At 38.5% G+C, this 27291-nt stretch overlaps 1 protein-coding gene across 3 annotated transcripts in view; it reads right to left on the reverse strand.

Annotated features, from left to right (window-relative positions):
* The window catches only part of DSCAM (DS cell adhesion molecule), a 478363-nt gene that overhangs the window by 400149 nt on the left and 50923 nt on the right, over window positions 1–27291 (reverse strand). For all 3 annotated transcript variants that reach the window (XM_032188234.1, XM_032188242.1, XM_032188250.1), the window contains exon 2: window positions 4457–4774. In XM_032188234.1, the coding sequence (XP_032044125.1) occupies window positions 4457–4774 (318 nt within the window). The remainder of the gene's footprint in view (window positions 1–4456; window positions 4775–27291) is intronic.

Here is a 27291-nt window from a genome sequence, read left to right on the forward strand (position 1 = left end):
GACAGGAAGCACTTCAGATGCTAGAGCAGCATTTCCCCTGCAGCCTGTGGAGAGGCCCCTGGTGGAGCAGGCTGTCCCCCTGCAGCCCATGGGTCCCACTTGAACAGATCTCCACGCTGCAGCCTGTGGAGGAGCCCCCCGTGGAGCAGGTGGATGTGGCCTGGAGGAGGCTGCGGCCCATGGAGAGCCCCCGCAGGAGCAGGCCCTGGGCTGGAGCTGCAGCCCATGGAGAGGAGCCCACGCAGGAGCAGGAGGCCTGGGGGGAGCTGCTGCCCATGGGGGACCCGTGCTGGGGCAGTTTGCTCCTGGGGGATGGATGGACCCCGTGGGATGGAGCCGTGTGGAAACAGTGCTTGAAGAGCTGCTGCCCGTGGGCAGTCCCCACAGGCTCAGTTGGGGAAGGACAGCATCCCGTGGGAGGGACCCCATCATTGGAGCAGGGGAAAAGAGTGGCTGAGAAGGAGCAGTGGAGATAAAGTGCTGTAAAACTGATTGCAGCCCCTATTCTCCTGTGTCACTCAGAGAGAGGAGGTGGAAGAGAGTGGATGGGGGGAAGGTGTTTTTGGTTTCTTCCCTTTGTTTCTCACTTCTGTTGGTCGTTAGTAATAGGCAATAAATCTTACTGTATCTCCCTATGCTGAGTCTGTTTTGCCTGTCACAATAATTGTTGAGTGATCTCCCTGTCCTTATCTCAAATGTTGAGCTCTTTGCATCATATTTTCTCCCCCTTTCCCTTCAAGGAAGGGGAGTGAGAGTGTGGTTGTGGTGGAGCTCAGCTTCCCCCTTGAGTAAAACTACCACAAAATGACAGCCAGAGAAAAAGCAAAGTGTTTCTGAGACACGGAGAAATGATAGCAGGTAAGGTAAGAAATGCATTCAGTTGACCAGCAGTGAAAGAAATAAGCCAGTGATAAGAAAACAGAAACTGTGTTAGGGAGTTGTTTCAAATAGCAAAGTTGAGAGCACTGAGATCCAGGATGTGATTTGACTGGAAAATGGAAGAATTAAATAATTAGCCAAAGAGAAAAAAAGAACATGACAAATTCTTAACACCAAACTAGTATTGCTGGGATGAGATGAAGTTTCACTGAGTAAAAGAATGGAAAGAAGGAAAACTGACACTGAAACAATGCAATGAAGAAGGAGGGGTAAAAAGCCTTCAAGTAATAGTTAACAGAGGAGAAGATAGAGCATAGAAGAAACATGTTATATACTGCAAGTAGTAGTGAGTGGGTAAGACAAGAAGGACAAGCAGTACTGTAGCACCTCCACAGTATCATAAGGTGAAGGTGCAAGAAAATAAATCACTGCAGCCAACATACATGTAATTATGTATCTTGAGGTAGTGGTGAAGTGAGAGTTTCAATGAAAATAGGGGTGAATGCATTGTAAAACGATGTGTCTGAGGCATGTATGTGTCTGAAGGTAAAAATTATTGCCAAGAACAATCCCAGTGCAGCAATGTAACTAAGTCAGCAATGCTGACCAGTGGCCCTTCTTGCCCATATACCCTGCCTGCAAACATACACTGAGCTCTACCAATTACAATCTAGACTTAAGAGCCAGTAAGTGCTTTTGTGCATGTATTTCAATACACCAGGAGCATAGGAATTTTTAAAGGTCACTTCTACTCAGTGTCTTTAAAGAAAACAAACAAACAGTGTACTGAAGTGTAACTGTATTTTTCACAAATGCAAACAGTAGCAAGTTTTTAGGTTTAGTGCCACCACTGTGAGAAGGAAGACCAGAATTCTCCATCCCTACCTCAACCCTAAACAAGACTGTAGCAATATAGCAGTTAGGAACTGTAGCCAAAAGTGAATAAATTTAATGATAAATTAAATATTGTTTGTTTTTGTTTTGTTTTTTTTTTTTTTTTTTAAAAATCAAGATAAATCCATCTTCTGTGATAAGATAGACTACTCAAAAAAAAGTCAACAATTTCTTTTTAATCAAAAAGATATTTTTATTAACCCTATTATAAACACACCTTTGATAAAGACACAGTTGCTGAACTGATAATATTATAAGTACCTTTAATGTAATGAATTTACAACGGTGGTTGCCCTGTAATGAAGCAGTCCCCCCAATCTTTTTCTACACTGGAGGGAGTGTTCCAGAGAACATAGGTCATATATATGAGGCTGACTTTTGACTAATGCTCACACTCCATCATTTACAGGCAAGTGTTGTTTTTTTATTTATTTTTATTTTTTTATTATTATTATTTTTAACAGCAATATCCTAACACACTGCTAAAGATGTGTTTTTTTTTTTTGTTTGTTTGTTTGTTTCCCAAAACTTCTGGCCATTTTGAAAATCTCCTGTATTATTTTAAAGCTGACTGACCAGTTGATATTTCCATAAGCAAACACAGAAACCACCTGTAGGGCACAAAAACTGGAAAGAGGTTTATTATTCACTTCTTTGTTTGAGAAATTTACATTACTGGGATTTCAGAGGCTCCTCAGTTATTTCCAGATAATAGTTTGCCAGTTCCCATGGATGTTTTGCTGATTGTTTTGAAAATCCCAATTCCCAGAGACATGAATATATACGAAAACTTCAGTCTTTTCTAAAATAAATAAATAAATAAATAGGTCCCTGCCATTATTGCACGGAAAAGCTTGAAGGTGAAAGGGAGGTAAACGCCTTTATTCCGTTGTCAGACTGGTCTGGAAGAGAGCTAAGTCTGTCTTTTTTTAGCTATAGGTTTATCTCTTTAGAGTGTTTTTTTTTTGATTTTCTGTTTCATTTGGTTTGGGGAGAGGGGAAGGAGTGGGGTGCATCATATGCAAAAACACCATAATCATCAGGAAGTAAGAATGCTTATCTCTACTACCATTTGAACAGAAATGTGACTGAAAGTAATACAAAAACAAATGAAGTTTATCATTTCATCTTTGAGCTCCACAGGGTTTACCATCTGAACATAAAATACATTTACTGTTACACATAGGAGACTTTCTCAAAACTGTATATTCCTTTCTCTGGAGATTATTAAAGTCTCCAAGACAATAGATACTGTCTCCTGTCAGGCACAACAACAGCTCTGGCACACAACAGTGGTCCATAGGAAGAAAAGAGACTTGTATAACTTACTATCCAAGCTTCAGATTATCTATATAAATAATGGACCAAGAGGTAAGAGGCTAAAAAGGAGAGGAAAGGGTGTTAAAAAAAAAAAAGGCATTTCTGACTTGGCCTAAAAACAGTTGTTAGTTTATTGTACCTATTGCAAAGTCTTTTTTCATACCCTGCTTCCGTTTGGGAGGTTTTTCCTCTAAAGCAGGACAGGGAGACTTCTTTTGGAATTCCATGGATAAATGGGTCAATGCTGAGCAATGGACACAGCCACATTCTGTCATCTAAATCCTATGCTTTCATAACTAAATGAGTATTAGTTCGGAGCCTTACCTAACAAAGTTGTGAGTTTTAGCATTCTTTATAACATCTCATTAGTTTATCTGAAAAAATAGAAAAATTGGAAACAATGCCCCAAAAGTACAAAACTGGGATGTATTAACAAATCCACAAAGGACAACCAATATTATGTTCTTCCTAAATATAAGTGTGACAGATATCATGTCCAAAAATTCATTAAACAAAATACAGAAATACAAAAACAAACAAACAAACAAAAAAACAGAACCAAACTCGCCTTCTAATTGACTATAAACTACTAATCTCTGAATAGTAGCTTATTTTTAAGAAAAGCAGAAAAAAATCTCTTACTTACAAACAAGAAGTCAAAGTCTACTTGGTAACTGTTCGCGGTTTTCCCTACATAAATCCTGTGAAGGCATATTTCCAAATAAAAGATACTTCTTTTCTAAGAAAAGACTATCACAGCTCCACCACCACCACCAACAAAAAGTCTATGAAAATTTGCATTAGGCAAAGGTCAGCTTCCAGACTAGCTTTTTTTTTTGTTGTTTCTTTGAATATTTTAATTAGCTGAAGTGGGTACACAAAACCTTCAAAAAGTATGCATATGTTTATGCATTGTAACAAAAAGTCTGATTTTGATCCCTCTTTAATTCTCTACTGTTTGACCCAGTCTGCACACACCAAGAAGGGATGTGATTAGGCAAGCATTTCACTTTTTTTCCAAATATTATACAAAATCCTAGCAATACCAATTCCTTCTCTCTCACAGCTTTTTAATGAGTAAGCATGGTCTGATTAATTACTTCATTATTGGTTCATTTTTCCGTATACTTGTCCAGAAGCTCAACTGATTATTATCTTTGGAAAACTAACTTTTCACCATCAAAATAAAATCAAATCTTGAAGACAGAAGAATACACTATCTTACTTAATATTCTGAGAGTTTCAAAGGTTACCATTTTGGCCCATCTCCTTTGATGCAAGACTACTGGCTACTCACTGCCTGAAACACCCAAATTTCCTCCCACCTTGATCCCATTTGAGCCACATAAAAGACTGTACTTACCGGCCTTAATGTGAACATCCTGACTTCTGATTTTCCCTGAAGGATTTTCAGCTGTGCAATAGTAAGTGTTATCATGGATTAAGTTATTAAAGCTTGAAGGAGGGAAGGGGAAAATTTGGAGAGTGCCATTGGGGTGGACGTGGCGGATCCCTGGGACATCGTAGATCTCCTCGCCCGTTGCTAGATACCATCTGAGCGTCACAGGGGGGATCCCTGCTGCTGGACAGGGTACCAATGTCCCTGTGGTGCTAGCAAACACTACCTCTTGCAGAGATGCATTGACAAAATATAGACTGGCGTGTAGATCTTCACTGAAAACTGCAAGACAAAAGAAAGGGGAAAAAAAAAAAAAAAAAAAGACTTTGAAAATCTAGTAAATTTCAGCTACACAAAACAACTTGACTGTTATTTGTCACAACATCAAATGTAAACTTTTATGATGTTAGGGAAGTTAAACAAAATATTTGGATCCTAATGCAAACTGTAATAAAACCTTTCTCATTTTAGGAGAAAATAACACTGAATTAAACCCAATAAACGGTTTGGATACAACGATGAAATGGAGAAACTCCTACTTTGTACTGTGAACTGAAATAAATCTGATCATTTTTGCATTTGCTGATGTAGCATTTTTTGTAACACCAGTAAAAATCTAGTAGTTATCTGATTCCATGAAATTTCTAATATCAAATTCCTGCCTGAAGCATGGGCTGTTTCTGTTAGCACTTACAAATTTATTTTTACAGTCCTTCCATGGCAGAATGATTTATAAAGTAATAAGGAGGACTAAGTAAACAATGAAAAATCCCTGTAAATCCTAAATAGCAATACATGCCTATTTTTAATACAGATACAACTTAATAGATACATTACATAATTGCCCAGGTCTTTCTAACAAAGACTTAAAAACTTAAGTACAAAGCACATTTATTGTAATGGTGGTTCTGCCATCTGTGTGACTGTAGTCCCCTGCCCAACCATGAACAACAGTTTCTGTCACACTGAAACATGTCAGTATTGGTCAGAATACAGGATTAACCCTCTTTCTTTTGCACATTTCCTCCATAGGATATTCAGCTATTACCCAGATGGTTTGAAAGCTTCAGACAGCTTGAAGATGGCCTGACATTTCATCTGAAATACTTTTCTACTGCTCTTCTGCTTGAGAGAAAATCAGCATAAGACAAGATTTTTATTTTTCAGTAAAAAGAGATGTTATCAATAATACCACCCTATAGTATATTTGTATATACAGCTCACCACAAAAATCTACCAATTTTACTAAAAAAGATGCATATTTCAAAATGTGTTGAGTACAGAAGATTCTGACGTGATTTTCCTGTGCAGGTCAAGTAAGAAGTATGTTTTTGAAAATGTGATTATAATTCATCAGGCCCAAGTAAGCATCAACAAGACTGATTTCAGGTCTAACCTTTATTTACACAAGATGGGTGCTATTGTCCTCCAGAAATAACTAGCAATCCCAAGATGAAGCCATGAAGCACTTTGTCTACCTCTGTTACTTAGTTTTGTAATAGCTTGGAACAAAAAATGGACTATTCTCTTTCTCTCTCCAGGCAATTTGAGGGAAGGAGGCATAAGGTGGGAAGAGATTCTTTTCTAAATGTCATCTTGGTGTTGACTGTCAGCAGAGTCCACTTTAAAAGATGTTGGGATTGGCTCTGGAAGTCCCTAGAGAGAGAGAAGTAGGAAAGACTCTCCTAAAGCAATAGGGAAAGATATCTCACATGCAGAAGACAGCCAAATAAAACGACATCGCATAACAAGATGAAAGGCACTTGGAGATTTAGAAAGAACACATTTCAAGCACTGGAGCCAACAATTCCGTGCATACAGATGAGATAGGTGCTAGTTCAGAATAAGTCTTTTGCAAGAAGTTGGCTCAGCTCTAGCAGAAACTTGTGTTTCAGAAAAGCAAAAAGACACATAATAGGACTAAACACAAGAAGAAGCACAGCTGAATAAGATGGTGCCACTTTTACATAATACGTTTCTAATTATAGTTGTACTTTGAAGCAGAGAACGGTATTGTTGGTAACATAATAGAGAACTAAAAAAAATAAAATTTGGCATTGTTCATCTGCTCTACAAGCTATTCTCTACAAATACAAGGGAAATAATCAATAGGGCATTTTAATTTTCATTGGCCGAGAAGGTGTTCACATAGAGGTAATAAATACAGTTCACACTGGCCAAATTTTATGTTAAACTGCTTCTCAACATTCATATAAAATGGCAGACTTGCTGGCAAAGAAAGGTGAATACCAAATTGCAAATGCCATAAAAATAGATAATATCGGGAACTATGTTTGACACTTCTACAGAATCTAACTTTCTAATCGAAATGCAGCACAGCCAAACTAGGGATTCATACTAGCATCACATAACAATGAATTTTTCCAGCTGCTTTGTATCCCCTGTAGAAGCTTTCACTACTTTTGACAAACTTTCCATCCATCAGCCAGCACAATAGTGTTTCGTTTTAAAGAAGCATCTGGTACACATTCATCTTAATGGCAGACAAACACACAAAGATACAAGGAAAATAACTATGGTGCTGTAATATACACACATATACACAATGCTGACAATCCAGATGCATTTTGTAGTGGAAAACAATGCATAAGCTACTTGGATACAATCAACAACAAAAATGAGATTTCAGGGTCTTTTATTAAAAAGATATTTCTCTGCAATTTTCCATAGGAAGAAAGAGATTAGCTAAGTAACAGAACAAGTGATACATCAAAACCTAATTGAAACTGAGGCAAGTAAAAGACGATATGTAATTATATGAATTATATGTTACTTAATGGTAAAATGCAATCCAATTAAACACTGTATTTTACAGTAAACAGCAGCAAACTCAGACTAAAAGTTACAAGGGAGAGAGGTAGGGAAATCTGATGAAAGTTAGAGCTATAAAACAGTGAATAGAAATAGTGATGAACCAAAACAAAGGTAAGAACAGAAGGAGGAAAAAAATATTAGACTCATACTACCTAAATACTGCTCTGAAAACAAGGTTTTTAAAATGTTTTATCTCCAGAACAATGGCTAAAATGACAAGTGCCCAAGCAACAGACATAGGCCTTCCCCAAAAGCTAGTTCTGCAACAATAGGCCCCATGAAACCTCTAAGCTGGACTTCAAATGAGCAGCAGTGGTGTCTGATTACACTTGGCCTGGACAAAAAAAAATATCAGCACTTTGGAATAGATGACATCAGTATCAGTTAGCAGTCCAAGGGAAAGAAAGTCAAAGATTCTTCTGGAAAATATATTTATTTATTTATTTATTACTGAAACCAATAATACTTGAGGGAAACAGGAGGAAGCCTGCATCTCAGAACTCATTGGGTACCCCAACCCCGAAATGACAAACACAATCTACACCTGTATGCATTTTTTTTCAGGGCAACGAAGTGAAGGTCTTTTTCCTTATCCATATGGTTAGAGAAGCACATAAAGATTTTATCAGATCGATAGACACAGGACAAGAGACATTTCTTGAATCTTAGGCTAAATAGATACCATAATCTTATTCATACAACAAGAATAGGAAGGAAAGATGTATTTTTTGCAAGTTCAGTCAAAATTTCTTAGACTCAACTACTTGAAGTGATAAAGAGAACTGACAAAGTATAATAGCCAAGGAAATTTCTCTTCCTTTTCAGGAGAGACAGCGCTGCCGTGTTCTGCTTAGCAAAGTGCTGAACATGTCAACCGGATACAAATTCTCTTTTAGCACTTGAGAAGTCTCCTGTCAAGTAAGCTGGCTTATTTCAAGACAAGCTGGTCGGTGGGGTTGTAAGTCGATCACACTCAGCAACAGAAAATAAGACTGAGTATTGTGCAGCCAGTTAGTCTGGGTAGACGTAAACAGACTGGACAGACATAGAGACTGGACTAGCTTTTTTAGTTTGTACGGAGGTTAACTTTACTCTTATCTGGTAATGTCACTCCTTGCTTAGGTCTCCAGGACACTATGATCCTACATATACATATGCTGTCGATGCAAAAGTCTTACATAAGAGCCTAGCAAATAACACCTCTGGTATTTCTGCCTACAAGAGTGTCATTTGCCTGGGCTTCATTATATGTTGCACAAGACAAAATAGGCTGAAAATGTTTCTTCATAGTCCTTTTTAGTGGATTGAAAGAAGTGTCACCAAGACACCAGAGAGAAGACGCTGCATAAACTACCACACTGAGTCAGGCTTGGGCTTGGTCTGTGTAGGACCTCACATCCTGGAGGGATCAGCACCAGCTACAACACAGATGAAGGATGACCAGAACATACTAGAGCAGCTTAGTGTTGCATATTTCCTTTTCATCATATTCTTTTTCTCTAGTTTTCTTTCTCCAGTTTTAGTAAGTTCAGATAATATTTTTGATTTTTACAGCTAGCTCTTTGTTTTTCAAATTCTTCCACACCCTTCTTTCTATATGCTATATTGACCTCTTAAATCCACAGTTATCTTTACATGAAAGAACTGAGGTACCTCTGGGTGACAGACAACTCAACATAGTCTTAAAAATATTTGGAAAACAAATCTTAACAATTATTTGATACTTATATTATTTTTCCTGTCCTACTCATAAACTGAGTACTATTCCCACAATGCTTATTCAAGGGGAAAGTTTGGTTCTGAACGAATAGCAACTGAAAAACAAAGGAAAAAATCTCTCCTTATCCTTTTGATTAATCAAATTCAGCATGAAATATAGATAAAAGATATGAATCAAAGTGAAAGTCTGAAGCAAAGAGAGCACTGAGATTATTTAAAAAAAATAAAAATAAAAGTAGAAAATATAAATTATATAATTAAGCAGATGACTCCTCTTCTGCACTACAGCAGGTTTATAGCAACAGCCTTACCAGTCTTACAGCACAGTATCAAGTTTGCCACAGCCCTGAACATTAATATTTCATAGAATCATAGAATATCCTGAGTTGGAAGGGACCCTTAAGGATCATCAAGTCCAACACCTGGCACCACACAGGCCTACCCAAAAGCTTAGACCATGTGACTAAGTGCACAGTCCAATCACTTTTTAAATTCAGACAGGCTCGGTGCAGTGACTATGTCCCTGGGGAGCCTGTTCCAGTGTCTCTTGGTGAAGAACCTCTTCCTGATGTCAAGCCTAAACTTCCCCTGCCTCAGCTTAACACCGTTCCCGTGGGTCCTATCACTGGTGATTACAGAGAAAGGTCACCTGCCTCTCCACTACCCCTTGTGAGGAAGTTGTAGACCGCGATGAGGTTCCCCCACAGCCTCCTCTTCTCCAGGCTGAACAGGCCCAGTGACCTCAGCCACTCCTCATACGGCTTCTCCTCTAGGCCCTTCACCATCTTCGTCGCCCTCCTCTGGACCCTCTCCAACAGTTTAATGTCCTTTTTGTACTGTGGTGCCCAGAACTGCACACAGTACTCGAGGTGAGGCCGCACCAGTGCAGAGTGGAGCAGGACAATCACTTCCCTTATTTCCTTTCCTTTTCTCCACAGTGATGGGACTGATGGATTGGGAAACAATTAATTATTTTCTTTAGATCTAGTAGGTCATAGAAAGTCTCACCTTAGAATTTAAAAAAATCTCACTGCTAAATACCAGCAAAGTAAATGCGGGAAATTTGGAGGCACCCCCCCCAAAATATAATAAAAGTATAAACATAAAAATGGACAGTATAGAATAAAGTCTAAACTTCACCTCTGTTGCAAATTAGAACATCCCTTTTTCAGTAAGCTTCTTCCCAGCACTGACACTTATAGTCTGCAGATGGAACAGTAGGTGCCTGGAACTATTTAGTACCATCATGGGACAACATACTCCAGTAAAAATTGACAGTTTGGAGTTCTGCTGCTGGCATACTGTCACACACATATGGCAGGTACAAAACAGGATGAGATACAGACTTAATAGGTGACCAGGAACACAGGTAGTCTCAACAACACATCAATCTTCAATCAAAATTTAAGGAAATAAATAAAAAGTAAAATTGAACAGGAGCCAGTGTGCCTTCTGGAATATGCTATTTCCTGAGATACCTCAGGCATCATGCCTAGGTTAGGAGAGTAGCCATCCTGAGCCTCCTTCACAGCTAACATAGAATGACAAACACAGTCTAAGAACACTCCAGACCCCACTTTGGTGGGGCAAATCATGCACTTGATCTGGTCCTTCATCTCCACCATTTAAAGAGAGATTAAGAGCATAATCTTTCAAAAACATATGGCTATTAGGCAGAGTTTAACTTAGTTCTGAATACCTTCACATCTAGTTTTCTTTAAAGCTAAGGAAAAAGTGTACACATCTGAAGAACAATATTCTACTTGTCATTAGTGTCATTAGTTTAAACAACAAAAAAAGAAAGTGCCATTGTTATTAGTAAAATATGCATTTGACTTTTAGTGTTTAAACTTATCTGGGAAATTTTGGGACCCAAATACAACAAAAAATTTGAGAAATTTAAAGAACAGAACTTAAGCACCATATTAAACTCCTCCTCATCAGAGGAAAATAAAAATGTGATACTTCACTGTTAAAGGCAAATATTCTTTAAGACAGTTTAAATAAATTAATGTAAGAAAAAGCAACCAGAAAAGCACAAAACATTTGAAATAAAATGTCTGGATACCTCTAAACAATAAATTATGTATGAAGATACTGAATTATAGGATCATATCATACATGTAGGTTAATTACCCTCTCAACATCCAAACAATACAGTGTACTAAATAATCTTTTTCACATAAACACACACACAAATAATAAATGAAACATTGCAGAGTGCATTGGTGTGCCTTTCAAACTAGTAGAAGAAGTATTACAAATACAATCACAAATATGAAAATTATTTCATGCAGACAAGAGCCACAGACAGTCTGGATGAGTGGCAGGGTGCGGTGTTGGTGAGCTATGTCATTAAAATCACAGAATCATAAGGGTTAGAAAAGACCTCTAAGATCATCTGGACCAACCATAACCAATGTCACCCACTAAACTATGTGCCTAAGCACCATGTCCAACCTTTCCTTGAACATCCCCAGGGATGGTGACTCCACCACTTGCCTGGGCAACCCATTCCTATGCCTGACTACTCTTTCTGAGAATAAATGTCTCCTAATTTCCAAATCTAAATCTCCCCTGGCACAACTTGAGGCCATTCCTTCTAGTCCTATCACTAGTTACCTGTCAGAAGAGGCCAACACCCAGCTCCCCACAGCATTCTTTCAGGTAGTTGTAGAGAGCAATAAGGTCTCCCCTGAGCCTCCTCCTCTCCAGAGTAATCAACACCAGTTCCGTCAGCCGTTCCTCACAGGACTTGTGCTCCAGGTCCTTCAACAGCTTTGTAGCTGTTCTCTGGACACACTCCAGGGCCTCAATGTCCTTCTTGTAGTGATGGGGTCCAAAGCTGGACACAGTACTCAAGGTGCAGCCTCACCAGAGCAGAGCACGGGGAGATGATCACCTCCCTGGTCCTGCTGGCTACACTACTCCTGATACAAGCCAGGATGCTGTTGGCCTTCTTGGCCACCTGGGCATACTGCTGGCTCACATTCAGGTGGACATCAATCAGCACCCCCGGGTCCTTTTCTTTTGTACAGCTTTCGAGCCACTCTGCCCCAAGCCTGTAGTACCGCATGGGGTTGTTGTGGCCAAAGTGCAGGATGTGGCACTTAGCCATGTTCAACCTTATCCCCTTGGCCTCTGCCCATTGACCCATCCTGACCAGGTCCCGCTGCAGGACCTTCCTACGCTCCAGCAGATCAACACTTCCCCACAATTTGGTGTCATCTGCAAACTTACTGAGGGTGCACTCAATTCCGCCATCCAAATTGTCAATAAAGATATTAAAGATACTAACCGGTCAGCATTGGTGACCAGTTGCCAGCTGGATTTCAGTCTGTCCATCACTACTCTCTGGACTCGGCCATCCAGCCAGCTTTTAACCCAGCAAAGAGTGTACCTATACAAGCCATGGGCTGCCAGTTTCTTCAGGAGAATACTATGGGAGACCATGTCAAAGGCCATGCTGAAGTCTAGGTAGACTACATCTTTATTCAGGATGAATTTTTTTCAAGGTGCCTTACTATGTCACCATTGCTGACACTTTTTGAGAGAGAGAGAGAGACAGAGAGAGAGAGAGAGAAAGACTAATATAAAATAAAAAATAAAAATTAAAAAAAAATGGACATCTACAAACAATAGCTTTGCTTAGAGTGCACAATTATCAAGTAACAGGCTATGCAAAGTAACCTAGAGAAATTACTTCAGCTATTGTGAAAAGATCAGAGTGATGGGGAATTGCAACAATCCATCTGTGATCATGTCTCCCTCTAGGGGTTTTATCTAATGACTAAAGTATAAGGTTGCTAAATATTATAATTTTTATTACAGCAAGAGTAAAATGAGTGACCTTTTTCCAATTTTGGCTTAGATTTTTACTCCTGGCAGGAATTTCATATACCTCTCTAAATCAGGAAGGATTGGATATTCCTGACAATTTGAGGACAGAGAGGTAAAACAGAGCTCATGCAGGGAATGAGATACAGGTGAAGGCAAGATAGCTACCTTCCAGACCAGGGAATAGCAAAACAGCACTAGATAAAACTCTGACCAGGCTATGAAATATGCGTTACTAAAATAAACTAAAAGAACAAAGAAGACAACAATAATAAAGATGAGAAAGAATGATTAAAGAATGATGAAAAGATGAGAAAAAGATTAGATCAACACAAAATGGCCTGAATATGGAAAACAAAATCAAGTCAAATGTACAAACTTTGAGATTTGAGATTACAAGTATAATTAACAGAGATGACTATTACATTACTACACTATTATAAGTGGATACAAAAGCACCAATTAAACACCACATACAACAGTTGTAAATCAAGTCAACAATGGAATCAAATGAAAAGTCCATCTGCTATCAGCCAGTTTGACTTCTTTGATCAATGCCACTTTCTTGCAAACTGCTGAGAAAGCCTGAATTTATTTATATATTTATTGTCTGTAGTTGTCATCTCCTACAGAAAGGAATATAACTTTTGTGCTTCGCACTGGTCAGATCACAGGTGTTCATGAGAAAAATTGGCAGGAAAAAAACTTTTCTTCCCCGCTTCCTTTCCTCCACCTCCTCCCCCCCCCCAAAAAAAAAAAAAAAAATAATAATAATCTTCTGCTAACAACTGCTTAAGCATCCATTGCTTGAGCAAAACAAATTTTTCCAATACTTCTTATTGAGGTCTTCTAAAATGTGAACAAGCAGAACCAAGAAGAACCTTGTTCACCAACTTTTCAATTAGAAAATGCTAATTTGTCCAAAACGAGAGCTGTGCATGGGTGACCTGCTAGCAGTCCACAACAGACCACCCTGTTAGGCTTGAAATGAGCCCTAGCACCTGCAGGAGCCTTGATCAGAACAAGGCAAAGGGAGAGAGACAGTGCACCTCAGACCAGTGCTTTGAAACCTGAAACCTCTGAATTTGACTAAAATGTTCCTTGCTTTCTCTTTGTGGTGTCTATCAAAGACTGATGAAGCAAGATGACAAAATCAATCCTGATCACTCCTTCTGGACATTTATCCCAGACTTGATATTCAGAGCATAGTGGCAGAGGGTGTCCCAGAAGATGGGCTATGTTTGTAAACAAACTTTGAGTTATTCACTAACTTCACTCAGTCAGTTTCAGTAGTTATTACAAAGACTTAGCTTACCATGGTTTAAAAAAAAAAAAAAAAAGAAAGAAAAAAAAAAGCATATGAAAGCATATCATGGGTGTTTGACTTTTTGCTGTTCATCTGATCATGTAAATTGTTACAATTGTTACTGCAGTATGATGCAATGGAAATAAAATGAAAAGGATATAGTCTGAAGCAAGTACAGATGAGCTGGTTAGTTTTTCTGCTGCTTAAATGTATATGATTATGTAATTGGTATCATTCAGAAAGCCAAAATTCTTTCCACAGTATGTAATCTCTAAATGAAGAACTGCTTCCTATGTAGTGTGTTGTGTAATTGCAGCCAGTATTTTTTTAGGGCTAAACACTACAAAATTACATGTCCAAAAGGAACAAAAAATTGACTATGCTTTTTCAAATTGCTACTCTGATTCAATATGCTAGCACTCAACCTTTTATTCCAAAAGGGTATTCATTTGAATCAGTTTCAAAATCAGAACCACTAATGAGGATAATTAAGTATGCAATTGTTTTTGCGTACCAAAAAAAAAAAAAAAACACTACAGGAAAAATCACAAAGCGTTACATTATCATTCTCACAGGACAGCAGCCTCCATTAAATCAAAGCAATCTTCCACAATTAAAAGAAAAGGTCTTCAGGTCAAACCATAAAAAGAAGTAGAACTCATAAACGAGATATATCTCTGGAAGGGGGAGAAGTGTGGGTTTTAGCAGAGTGTACTGTAGAGACCTGAGCATACAGGCTAATGCTCAAATGCAATGGAAACAAGTCATGAGAGCCTTTAACCAGCTAAAAACGAATAACCTACTTGTCGTTAAACGCTTACTTTTAATTGTGTGTTCAATAATGAATATCTACCTATTCAGCCTATGTGGGATAGGTGTTCCAGTGCTTACTAGAATAAGATGTGTAGGTAAGATTATTTTCCTTTATCTAAGAGAGAGAGGAAAAAAAGAGAGAGAGAGAAATTAAGGAAAAGACAAATAAATAATTGTCAGTTTAGGGACAAAAAACATGCTCTTGAAAAGTCCATTCATAACCTTAAGTCCACTTATTTTCTCATAAAGGACACATTGTGAGATCATCAAAAGCAACAATACAGAAATAAGAGCCTCATATTTACCTTTTCTCCCTCTCTCAAAAAAATAAATAAATATATATATTATATACATATATATGTATTTGAGCAGTAGGAATACAGTTACTTAGCTTTGTCATGGAGTTCTGAAAAAAATATTTAATCAATATTTGTATAGCTTTTATTTTGACTGACTTACAAAATTACCATATTTTCCATAAACAGAGTCATTTCTTACAAGGATCCTTTGGCTGAGATCTATCAGTTTTCAGTCTGGGGCTTGTCTGAAAACACTGCAGCAGACCTAATACTTCTTTTATAGTACACTGCTAGCCACCTGCATCACATCCTAATAGGATAAGAGGGTTTTACAACTAAAAAACAGCAAAGGCTAGCATATTTCTCACTGGATCTGTGTAAGAAATAATCAATTTATATATATATATATATATATATATATATATATATATATATATATATATATAATTTTACTTCCATCTTCCACACAAAGATGGAAGTAAAATAAAAATTTGCAGGGGAAGCAAATGATGTAGAAGATCTCCCACAGATAGATATGAGTGTATTTTAGACCAGAGCAGTCAACTACAGTATGAGTCCCACAGCCTATTAATTTTTCTGTCATTTTCATCACATCTCATATGAATGTTCTAACACTATGCAAGAGCCTGCAAGGTTTAACATCTGGATTCAGAAAACAGTTGGAATGCTTTTCTGGGATGGTCTCTTCTCTGACTTTCCATGTATGTGACCTTCACTTCATGTGGGTAAGGTCCACAACAAGGGTGGGCCTTAGTCTCCCACCAGACCCTGAAAGCTTTCCATCCTCCCCTGCCCTCAAGAAGTCTTCAGAAGCCCTCACCAGCAATGATTACCACAAGTTCAGCAGAGCCCTGCCATCTACAAATTAAAACTGATCTTTGTCATCACTCCAGGACACCGACTCTAGTAAAATTTTCTGTACATTTATAGCAGGGTTGAGCATGTACCACTCAAAGGTCTACCCCGTTGTTACAATAGGATAATAAGCTTAAAGTTTTGATCAGCAAAAGTATTATTCAACTATCAGAGGACACAAAGTAGAGGATGAAAGCTGAGGGAAAGGTCCTGATGCACATTATTCCTCCTTATTCAGACACTTGAAGGGAAAGTATGTTCTCCTTGGAGGAACTGAACATTTGGGAAAAAAATATTGTCCCAAATGAAAGATAAGAATGGAGGTCTAGAGTTAGGTTGGGTCTGCACAGCTCTTCACTCAGACACCTTCAGCGAGCTCATATAGTAAATACAAGCACAGGCATCTGAAACACATGCTGACAGGTATCAGCATATGAAGTACAAGATTTTACCACAAGAAGTCACACAGAAACATTGTTAAATCCTTCAGCATTAAAATAAAATGCAGAAAGAATCAGGTCAAAGCTTTGGTAGCACACCATTTCCAACATAAACACTGTTCTGCTCAGAACAACAGTTTCTTCCCTATAAGAAAACACAAAATCTACCCACCAGGTCATGGGGATAAGCAAAGCATGAGGATAGCTAGAGCTACCCCTGCTGTACTGCCTGACAAACAGAGTTGTTCCAGACACCTTTAAACAGTAGTACTGTGTTTTTCTCTATTTCCTAGTCAGGAAATATTGAACAAAACCTGTAGTCTTGATGGTCCCACGTCACCATCATCACCTACTAGCATATCAGACAAAATATAATATCAGTGTGGTGAATTCTTTGCATCATACATCATATAGTATTGTGGCTTAAGGGAATTTCTATTCAGGAAGCATGAGTTTACTGCTTCCCACCCCTTCTCTGTGATTCTTCCCCTTTCCACTAGTTCTTATTCCAAAAGTCTGAAGAAGCAGAACACGTCAAGCTTCATTCCTGAAAATGCAGCAATGGAAGAAGTTCCTGGGTCAGAGGCAAGACAGTCAATATCATTATGGATGACTCTGGAGGGATCAAAACCCTGGTTCTAGAAAAGGCTGTCTTAAGCAAACCTTTGCTTGGTCTAGAAACCCCTCTAAGAGCACAGCCACTTGCCATTTGGATTTTCTGGGCTGCTGTGCATTTTCAAACCACTGTAGAACATGCAGCACATCTTAAACGATTTGCTACACTAATGCTACTTCACAACTGTGCTAGATTTTTTCACCCACGGGGACAAGAGCTCAATTTGACTGTATTTTTTCTGACAGTTTGCCCGTCATATCAGACAGTGCTGGCTTGGGCTGAGTCACAGCAACATCCCATCTGAAGAACAAGAGCAGCCTTTCCCACACACCATGTGCAGCACTGGCAGAGGAACTTAAAGCAAAGGGGGCACAGCTGCCTGTCTTGCTTGAGGGATGGCTCTCAAGTAATGCAGAGTTCAAATAAAGGGGAGGGGAAAAATAGTAAAACAAAACAAAATGATTCCACCACGTAACAATTACTTCTGGTCACCATAAGCAGCCAGTAACAATAAGTGTAAGCAGACAGCCCCACTTCTGCAAAGAGAACTCAAGTTGTATACAATACTGAATATTTTAATAATCAAACTGCTGAAAGGTGCCTGAAGTGATTTGGCTCTAGTAAGCATCAAAACAAAACCAGTAATTATGTAGGCATTAAGTAGCTCAAACACTACAACACAACTAGGCATAATGAAGAAAAGAAGTCTCATTAGCATTTAGTTATTGCTCACATTTTTCCTATACTGCTTCTGAGATCATCACGATGTACTAATTTTTGTTTAGATCTCACTAAATAAAAAGAAAGCATAATGTACTGGTTTTCATGACTACTGCTATGGAAGATTAGGGTTGTGACAAATTACTCAAATCTTAATAACAAAAACATCAAAAACGAAATTAGACATTCACTGTACCTATCACTTGAGAGGAAAAAAAAAGGCAGATCTGAAACAAATATTCAGCATTTAATTTGGCTTCTTAACAAAAACAAACAAACTATAACTTCTGCAATGTTCTCTATCTGAACAGCTGCAGGCTATTGCTTTCTTTTCCATGGGCTTAATATATAATTCATACCAAAAAAAAACATACAGAAAATATTAGTATTTCAAAATACACACAATCTATTTCCAAGGACATCAGTACATTTATTTTTCTTGATGACAGTTAAAAGTTTCAGAGGTTTGGTTTTGCTGCAAAAGGAAAGGTTTTAAGATGAAAAAAATAAACATATCTAAAATAAAATGACAATACCTCACATTTTTTCCATAAAACCTAAAACTGAGGAGAGATACTACCAAAATAAAAATAACTTCTCGAAGAGTAGTTTAACATTATGAATGATCCCAAGTTAACATTCAGAGTTTGGAGGTGGCAAGTTTAGCATGCTAATTAGTTGAGAAAAAGAAGAAATGTATATGAAAACACTGAACAGGCAGTATATGGACATTTTAGATACTCTTGACAAAATTCAAGAATATTTTGCCTTAAAAGCTTCTTTGCTTACCTGGAAAACAAAAACAGAATACACGAAACACTGGGCTGCAACTCAGCAATCTCTATTTCAGTCCCCCATCAGATTTTCAGTGTCACTACAAGGTAGTCACAAGCTTCAAAGTCTCAGCAACTGCAAAACCTAGCTTTACTGAATTCCAGTGGTTTGAGCATTTAAATACCAGTGACAATTTGTGTCTGTGCTTTCTAGCCATTCAAATGTTAATTATTTATTACATCATTTATTTAATGTTATTTATACAAATAACAAAGTATCACTTTCTGACGCAAGGGCAATGAGGGAAAAAAGGTCCTACATCCTCATGGCAGCAAATCTCTTATTGTTTTTTTTTTTTTTTTTTTTGTGTGTGTGTGTGTGTATGCTTTGTTTGTTGTTTGTTTGTTTTTGTTTGTTTGGTTGGTTGTTTTTTTTTGGCATTAGACAAAGTAATATGCACCATAGCTGAATATATATATATATTCAGTCCACTATGCAATGGTATCATCTTTGAATTGTGGCATTCTCTTCTCCAACTGTACACTTTAAAAGAGTTAGTCTAAAGAAGCGTTTTGATAAATGTATCCAAAAGGATAGTAAATAGCATCAGTGGCCTTCAGTGGGACTGGCCTACATGAATTTTTTTTTCTTTTTTTTTTTTTTTTTTTAAGACTTACACAATTCAATTAACAGCACTATGTACTTTTCTTACGCTGTTGTAACTTGAGGCCAAACAAATCTGTTCCTTTCCAGCTTCCCTAGAAAAATTATTTATAAAGATCATGCCTTAAGAATACCTGCAAAAAATAATTGTATTAAATTAGTTTTGGCAATAGGATGACAATGTCCTACATAAAGGAGAGGGAAACAAATTATTAGATCCTTAAATCTTTCTTTAATCCTTAAATCTTTATAAAAAAAAAAAAAATGTATAACTGTAAAACAAAACGTTATCATAGAATCACAAAATAATTTGGGTTAGAAGGGACCTTAAAGACCATCCAGTTCCACCCCTGCCATAGGCAGGGACACTTTCCACCAGGTTGGAAGGTTTGGACCAGGTTGTCCAAAGCCCCATCCATCCTGGCCTTGAACATTTCCAGGGATGGGGCATCCTCAGCTTCTCTAGGCAACCTGGTCCAGTGCCTCACTGCTCTCATAGTAAATATTTTTTAATGAATATTTAATCTAAATCTACCCTTTCTTCATTTTAAACCACTACTCCTCATCCTATCACTACACTCCCTGACAGAGTCTCTCTCCTGCTTTCTTGTAGGCCCCCAATAGGTACTGGAAGTTCACTATGGCCTTCTCCCTGTGGCCTTCTCTTCTCCAGGCTGAACAACTCCCTGTCTTTGTAGGAGAGGTGCTCCAGCCCCTTGATCATCTTAGTGGCCTTCCTCTGGACTCATTCTAATACATCCATATGCTGGGGCCTCAGAGCTGAATTCAGTACTCTAGCTAGAGTTTCACAAGAGGAGACTAGAGAAGAAGAATCACCTCCTTCAACCCACCGGGCATGCTTCTTTTGATGCAGTCCAGGATACAGTGGGCTTTCTGGGATGCAAGTGCACATTGCTGGCTCGTGTTTGGCTTCTCATCAACCATCATCCCCAGATCTTTCTCCTCAGGGCTGCTCTCAATCCATTCTCCACCCAGCCTGTGTTTGTGCTTGGGATTGCCACAGCCCAGATACAGGATCTTGCACTTGGCCTTGTAGAACCTCATGAAGTTAGCACAGACCCACTCTTGAGCCTGTCCAGGTCCCTCTGGAGAGCATCCCTTCTCTCCAGCACATTGACCACACCACATATCTTGGTGTCATTGGCAAACCTGCTAAGGGTGCACTCAATCCCAGTGTCCATTTCACCAACAAAGATGTTAAACAGCACTGGTCCCAGTACTGACCCCTGAGGAACACCACTCATTACTGATCTCCACCTGGACATTGAGCCATTGACTGCAACTCTTTGTGTGACCATCCAACCAATTCCTTACCCACTGAGTGGTTCATCTTTCAAATCTATGATTCTCCAATTTATAGACAGGGATCCCATGTGGAACAGTGTCAAATACTTTGCATGGGTACAGGTAGATGACATCAGTTGCTCTTCCTCTATCCATCAATGCTGTAACCCCATTGCAGAAGGCCAATAGATTTGTCAGCCATGATTTGCCCTTAGTGAAACCATGTTCACTATAACCAATCTCTTCTTTAATTTCCACGTCTTACTCTTTCCAGAAGGATCTGCTCCACGATCTTGCTATGCAAGTGAGACCAAATGGCCAGTAGTTCCCCAGGTCTACCTTTTTACCTTTTTCCTTTTTTTTTTTTTTTTTTTTTTTTTTTTTTTGGGGGGGGGGGGGTTATCTTTCCGCTCTTCCATTCGAGTTGGAACTCCATCAGACTGACACAACTTCTCAAATATGATGGATATTGGCTTAGCAACTACATCTGCCAGTACCTTCAGGACCTATTAATGTACCTCATCAGGTCCTGCACAGCTTCAAGTTCCGTAGCTGGTCTCAGATATGGTTTCCTACAGATGGTCGGTTCATCATTCTCCCAGTATCTCAAATATTAACCAGCTTTGTTGGGCCCCTCTTCCCTCCAAGACCATGTCCTATGGTACTCTACCAAGCAGATCCCTGAAGAGGCTAAAGTCTTCTCTCCCAAAGTCCAGGGCAGACTGGACTAGTCCCTCCTCCCTGCCCTCAGGATCCTAAACTGCACCATTTCATGGTCAGTGCAGCCAGGGCTGTCTTTAAGCTTCACAATCACCACCAGACCCTCCTTGCTGGTGAGAACAAGGTCCAGCACAGCACCTCTCCTGATTGGCTCCTCTATCACTTGGAGAAAGAAGTTATCATCAGGAACATGCTGAATTGCTTATGCTTTGCTGTCTTTTCTCTCCAATTGATACCAGGATGGTTGAAGTTCCCCACAAAGACCAGGGCTTGTGAACACAAAGTTGCTTCTGTCTGTAGAAGACTTCATCTGTTTGGTCTTCCTGGTCAAGTGCCCTGTAGTAGACCCCCTACTATAATGTCTCTTGTCCCTGCCCTTCCTTTAATCCTGACCCTCAAGCTCTCTGTCTACTCCTCACCCAACCCCAGGCAGAGCTCCATGCACTCCAGCTGCTCACTGGCATAGAGGTCAATTGATGCTGATTGTCTCCCATGCCTGTCCTTACTAAAGAGCCTGTATCCTTTCATTCCAACACTCCAGTCATGGTGGCCATCCCAGCTCAACTCCATAATGCCAATGACATCATAACCTTATAGGCACGCATATTTATTCTCCATGTATTGACATAGAGAGATGGAATTTGGGCCTGTGGTGAACGTGGCTTACTGTCTCGAGTGGCTGAAATTCCTTTGTTGCTCTTCAGGTGCTCTGCTGCCGATCCATGGCCCTTTCTACAGGCTCTGGGCATTTATCACTGACATCAGTGTTGAACTGGAAGGAGCGGAGTAGAGGTTCCCCTCCCTTGGAAATTCTAGTTGAAAGCCCTTGTTGATGCCTATGACCAAAGATCTTCTTCCCTTTCTCTGACAAGTGGATCCATCAGCTCCCAGCAGACCAGTGTTCTCAAAGCAAATCCCATAGTCTAATCAGCTAAACCCCTGGTTATGGCACCAGTTCTAAAACCATCTGTTGATTTGCCAGATTTGACTGGCCCTTTCAATCCCCTTTCCTGTGACTGGCAAGACTCATTAAAAAAAAAAAAAAAAAAAAGCGCCCGAGTTGTTTACTGCCACTCCCAAGGTTCTGTAATCTCTTTTGATACTCCTCAGACTGCTCCTGGCTGTGTCATTGGTGTCAACGTAAAACAGCAGCAGCAGATAAACAGATAATAGTCCTTAGGCTGTGCAAGGCTTGTCTGTCTCTTGGTTACATCCCAACCTTCTGTCTACCCATCATCCAACCTCCAACAGTGGCTAATACAGAATACTTAGGGAACAGTCTCTCATACTTTCCTAGTGGTAACAGCTAATTTGAAGTTCATTATAACACTACTACTTTTTCTGTTTGCAGTGTTCAACACTCACTTTACTCTCCATTATACTCCCCAGTGATGTCTCTCATGGGGAATTACACTTGTATAGTGTTGTGCTATCCTAAATACTATTTTATCAGAAGACCTTTTCACTTTATGATTTATGACCTTCTTCAGTTCATTTATGCGTATGTTGAAAAATCCATAATCCAGATGTTTCCTGACAGTGATTTCTCTACAGCATGAAAATCATGTTTGTTTCCTGTTTGTTTTCTAGGCTATCATTTATCTTCATAAGGATCTCTCATCCTGTGGCATCTTTCTTCCATACTATTTCACATGACACTTTGATGAACACTTCTTAAAGATCTAATTATGTTATACTGACCGCATTTTTGCATCCTTTTTTCTTGCATTCTCCTTGTCTATCCACTTTGATTCCCTAAAAACTCTATCAAACTTCTTTCCCCAGTATATTGCATTTACCTATGTGCTCTAATAACTTTGTTCTTTCTCAAGTAGACAAAGACCTGCCAGCCTATAATTCTCCACCGTAGTCCTTTAAATCAACAAAAATCCCTGACATTAAATACCCAAATAAAAATAGAAAATCTAAGTCAATATAAGCAAAAGGTTAACAGAAATCACTTTCTGTATGTAATTGCATATCTATTTTTATTTACAACTCTTGAAGGATTCCCATCCATGGCTGAGTTTCTTCTAAAATTTCTTCCACTTGCACTGCAGTTATGGATCATTCCTGAGAATTACCTTTCAAAGAAAATGAGGATGGCAAAGACTTTATGCCTCAAAGCGGGGGAGTGAAGTAAAGTGCACAGAATTATTAGGGATTTTCTAGTTCAGCTGTGCAGCAATATCAAGTACAATTGTCCTGACAATGGACTGAAAAGCTGCTCTTGTGAAACCTCTCTGTGCAGGCAGTTTAGGTCTTGAGAATTGCCAGTGCAGACAAATCGTGGAATTCATGTCCAGTTTTGTACCTTCTGCACACTTTATATGGACCAGAGACCAATGACCCAACTTTAAAACATCTCTGCTGCCGGGAGCGTCACAAATGGAAAAGTCGAAGAGGTCACTACAGAGAATTCATGTGGCTTTTCTGCAAAAACATTATCTCCCTGATGTTTCATTTGCTTCTTCATCATTCTCACCAAATCTTTCATGTCTTAAGCAAGCTGCTTCTCAAAATCTGGTTTTATCATGAACAGGCATTTCATGAGGTAAGGTTTAATATTTTTTGTTGTTTGTTTCCATCTTGGGACACAACACACATTTTGAAGATTGCTTTTAATGTACTCTTCTGCTTAACCACATTCAGTCCAGTGCAGTATGCATGAAAGAATACACTTAATGAGAGCCCTTGCAGAAGTTTTAAAATAATTTAAAATCAAGTTCCTAATACTGATTTCTTAAGGATTGAATTGCTTTGGCACAGTTGAACATTTTTAAATATTTGCTTTATTTGGTAATTTTCTAGGTTGTTCTTCAATGTTTTTCACCTTGACTTTACCACTATTTGCTGAAGACTGAAGGACAGAACATGGACATCCTTCGGAATTTCAGCCCTGCAAGATACGTCTTCACTAATGATATGTTCTTCCACACTCATTGACTTCCTCCATCCTTAATTTTCAAATCATCTCAGTTTCCTTATCTTGTTCTGGTTTGTCACCTTCCCAACTTACCTTTATGGATTTCCCTTTCCTCTCATAAATCTTGCTCCTTCCTTCCAGTATTATTTTTCAGCATTATACTGAGTCTGGGTAAACGATACAACATCTTTCAAGAAAAGGCTAGTAGAGATGTCCTACTATCTAGCTCTTTATTAAAAGTCTACTTATAAGCAAGTCTTTTCTTATTGTTTCCTGTGTTGCTGGTAGTTATTAAATCATTATAGCTCCAGTTCCTACATTTTATGCCAGGCCAGGGCAAAAGCACTTTCTCTGGAAGCTCCCAACCATAACAATGTACTTTTCTCCCATCAGCTTCATTGTCTGCATTCAAATCAGTGTGACCACACTAACCTTAACAAGCTGCAAATACACCTTTTCATTCATCAACCACGTTAAATCATAATATTTAAGGCTTAATAAAATGACTGTATTTGGCAAAATAGCTTCTCCCACACACACTCCTGTTTCTAATCAGTGCTAATTAAGTATCTGCATCTTATAAATTGACAGCAACGTAGAATCTGAAGCAGAGCTTAAAGTGTAAATAATGATGAGATAAAAAGGATCTTTTGAGCAAAATCAAAGCATCAAGTAGTCATTATGTGTAATCACTATCACAATTTAATGACACTTTGTGCTGGAACAGGAATATGAACAGGAATTAAATCGTCTAATTTACTTTATTTATTTATTTAAACTTATATTCATCCCAACTTATATTTATCTCTTTAAAGTTGCTGTATCTGTAAATAACAAGATTAAGATAGAAAGATAGTAGTCTGCTTTCCCATCACACAAATGAATCCACATCTAATATATATGTGTAACCACAGGTAGATGTAACAGAGTACACACAAACACTATTTGGAGATAATGGGAATTATTTTATGGAATAACAAGAGTTCTTTGCTCCCATAGACTTGATAAGTGGACATGCTTGCCAGAAAACAGCAACTTCTGAAAGTGTGTTCAGCTGTAGGTGTATGAAGGTTATGTTACACACAGAGGAAAAGCAAATCATAGCAGAACAGAAGAAAGAAATTTTAGCTGCTTTTGAACTTCCTGTGTATTTGTAAATACTTTTATTTTATGCCCAGTTCAAAGCATTATTACAAAAGGAAATAGTTTTGTGCAGCATAATGGTTTAAGCTGGCAGTAGGTTTGCAGCGGTCGGTAAATTCATTGAGTAGAACGGGCTTCTGGATAATCAGCCATGACTAGCATTTCCCATGGGATCAAGTCCTAGAAGTGGCATTACTAATACCAGCACATAACTAATCAGTACAGCATTGAGAAACCAACATGAGAGGAAAAAGGTAAGTAAAAGAGAAGACCAGGAACCCCAATAACTAAAAATACTGGCTTCCTAGCCATCATTTCACCCAAAATACTGTGTGAAGGGGAAGCTTTTCATACAGATAGAACACAAAAGGAATATCAACAACAACAAAAAAAACCACTGTAACTATGTACAGCGGTGTTAATGGAGTTTAAATTCATCACTCCTATATTGCTTCTCATATGGAGACAGAGAAACACCAAGGGTAGAACATTCAGATAGAAAGCTCTTTTTTCTTTTTTTTTTTTTTTTTTAATCCACCAACTATTATTTGAAACTTTATCACTGTTTTGTCATATCAAAGTCCGCATAGAGGAAAATACCAGTTATCCCTAGAGACTGTTTGCATGCACAAATACAGAGCAAATAATGTACAAAGAGCACACAGGTCAGTCACTTCAACTTTGAGGGTCAAATCAGAGAATCTTATTTCATCTTTCTCCTTCTCTTCTTTTTTCATCCAGGATTTTCAAAAATTTCTTTTCTCAAGTGTCTGTAGGTGGAGGGGAAGGAGAGATGGGAATTTCCTTTTCTTCCACTAAAAAATATGCCTCCCAGAATGGGAAGACAGTATCTTTATTCCACCACTTTGGGAATGGTAACGTGAAATGTGGGAATGTAGTGTCTGGCATGGATGGTTATGATCATCTTAAACCATTCCTTTCTATGAATTGAAAACGTTAATCAGATCACCTGACTGGTAAATTACAAAAGGAAGAAATAATAATATTCTCCCTTAGTGACAAAGTTGTTAAGGAAAGAGTATACACACACACACACATATATTGATATACACACACAAATAGTTAAACTTTCTCTGGAATTTTAAACTTTCTCTGGAATTTTTCCACTTTGCTATATCACCTTTAAAGGTGTACACACCAAACAGCTGGTACACTAAAACAGGCAAATTAATGGCCAAATGTACCGTGCTTGGTACTATAATCATTATTTTGCTAGATCAAACTAATGGCCCACCTGCAGTGCTTCATGGCTGGAAATGACAGTGCAAGAACCCACAGACACACAGCTATATTATAATTACTCCCCTGCAAAGGCTACCACCCTATTTTCTACACTGTAGTTAGGCTACAGCACAACTAAAACTTTCTATTCCCTTCATTTGCTTGCATTAGCCACAACTTGGAATACTGTGGCTGCCTATAGAGAATTGCACTGTCTTTAGTTGTTGGTTCTCTGGTTCCCAGACTTGTAAAAAATAACTGAAAATAATAAATAAAAACCACCCAATCACAACACCTATCCCACTCCCAATATACTTCACATCAATTTTTTTCCAATCAAAAACACTCAACTAAACATTCCTAGATATCTGCCAAACACTATCGTGTATAATCAGGTATTTTAACAACCTTTTCAGCAAAATTCTGAATGTGCTGGTTTGTTTTATTGTTCCATAGTGAAATGAATACTTGGCTTAAGCTTGTACCTATATTTAATGGCTTGTTTTTATTCTCCCATTGATCTGTTGTCATCTTTAGTCAAGATGACACACAAAAAAAGCACTAG

The sequence above is a fragment of the Aythya fuligula genome, chromosome 1, assembly GCF_009819795.1.
Source record: "Aythya fuligula isolate bAytFul2 chromosome 1, bAytFul2.pri, whole genome shotgun sequence".
Lineage (NCBI taxonomy): Eukaryota > Metazoa > Chordata > Aves > Anseriformes > Anatidae > Aythya > Aythya fuligula.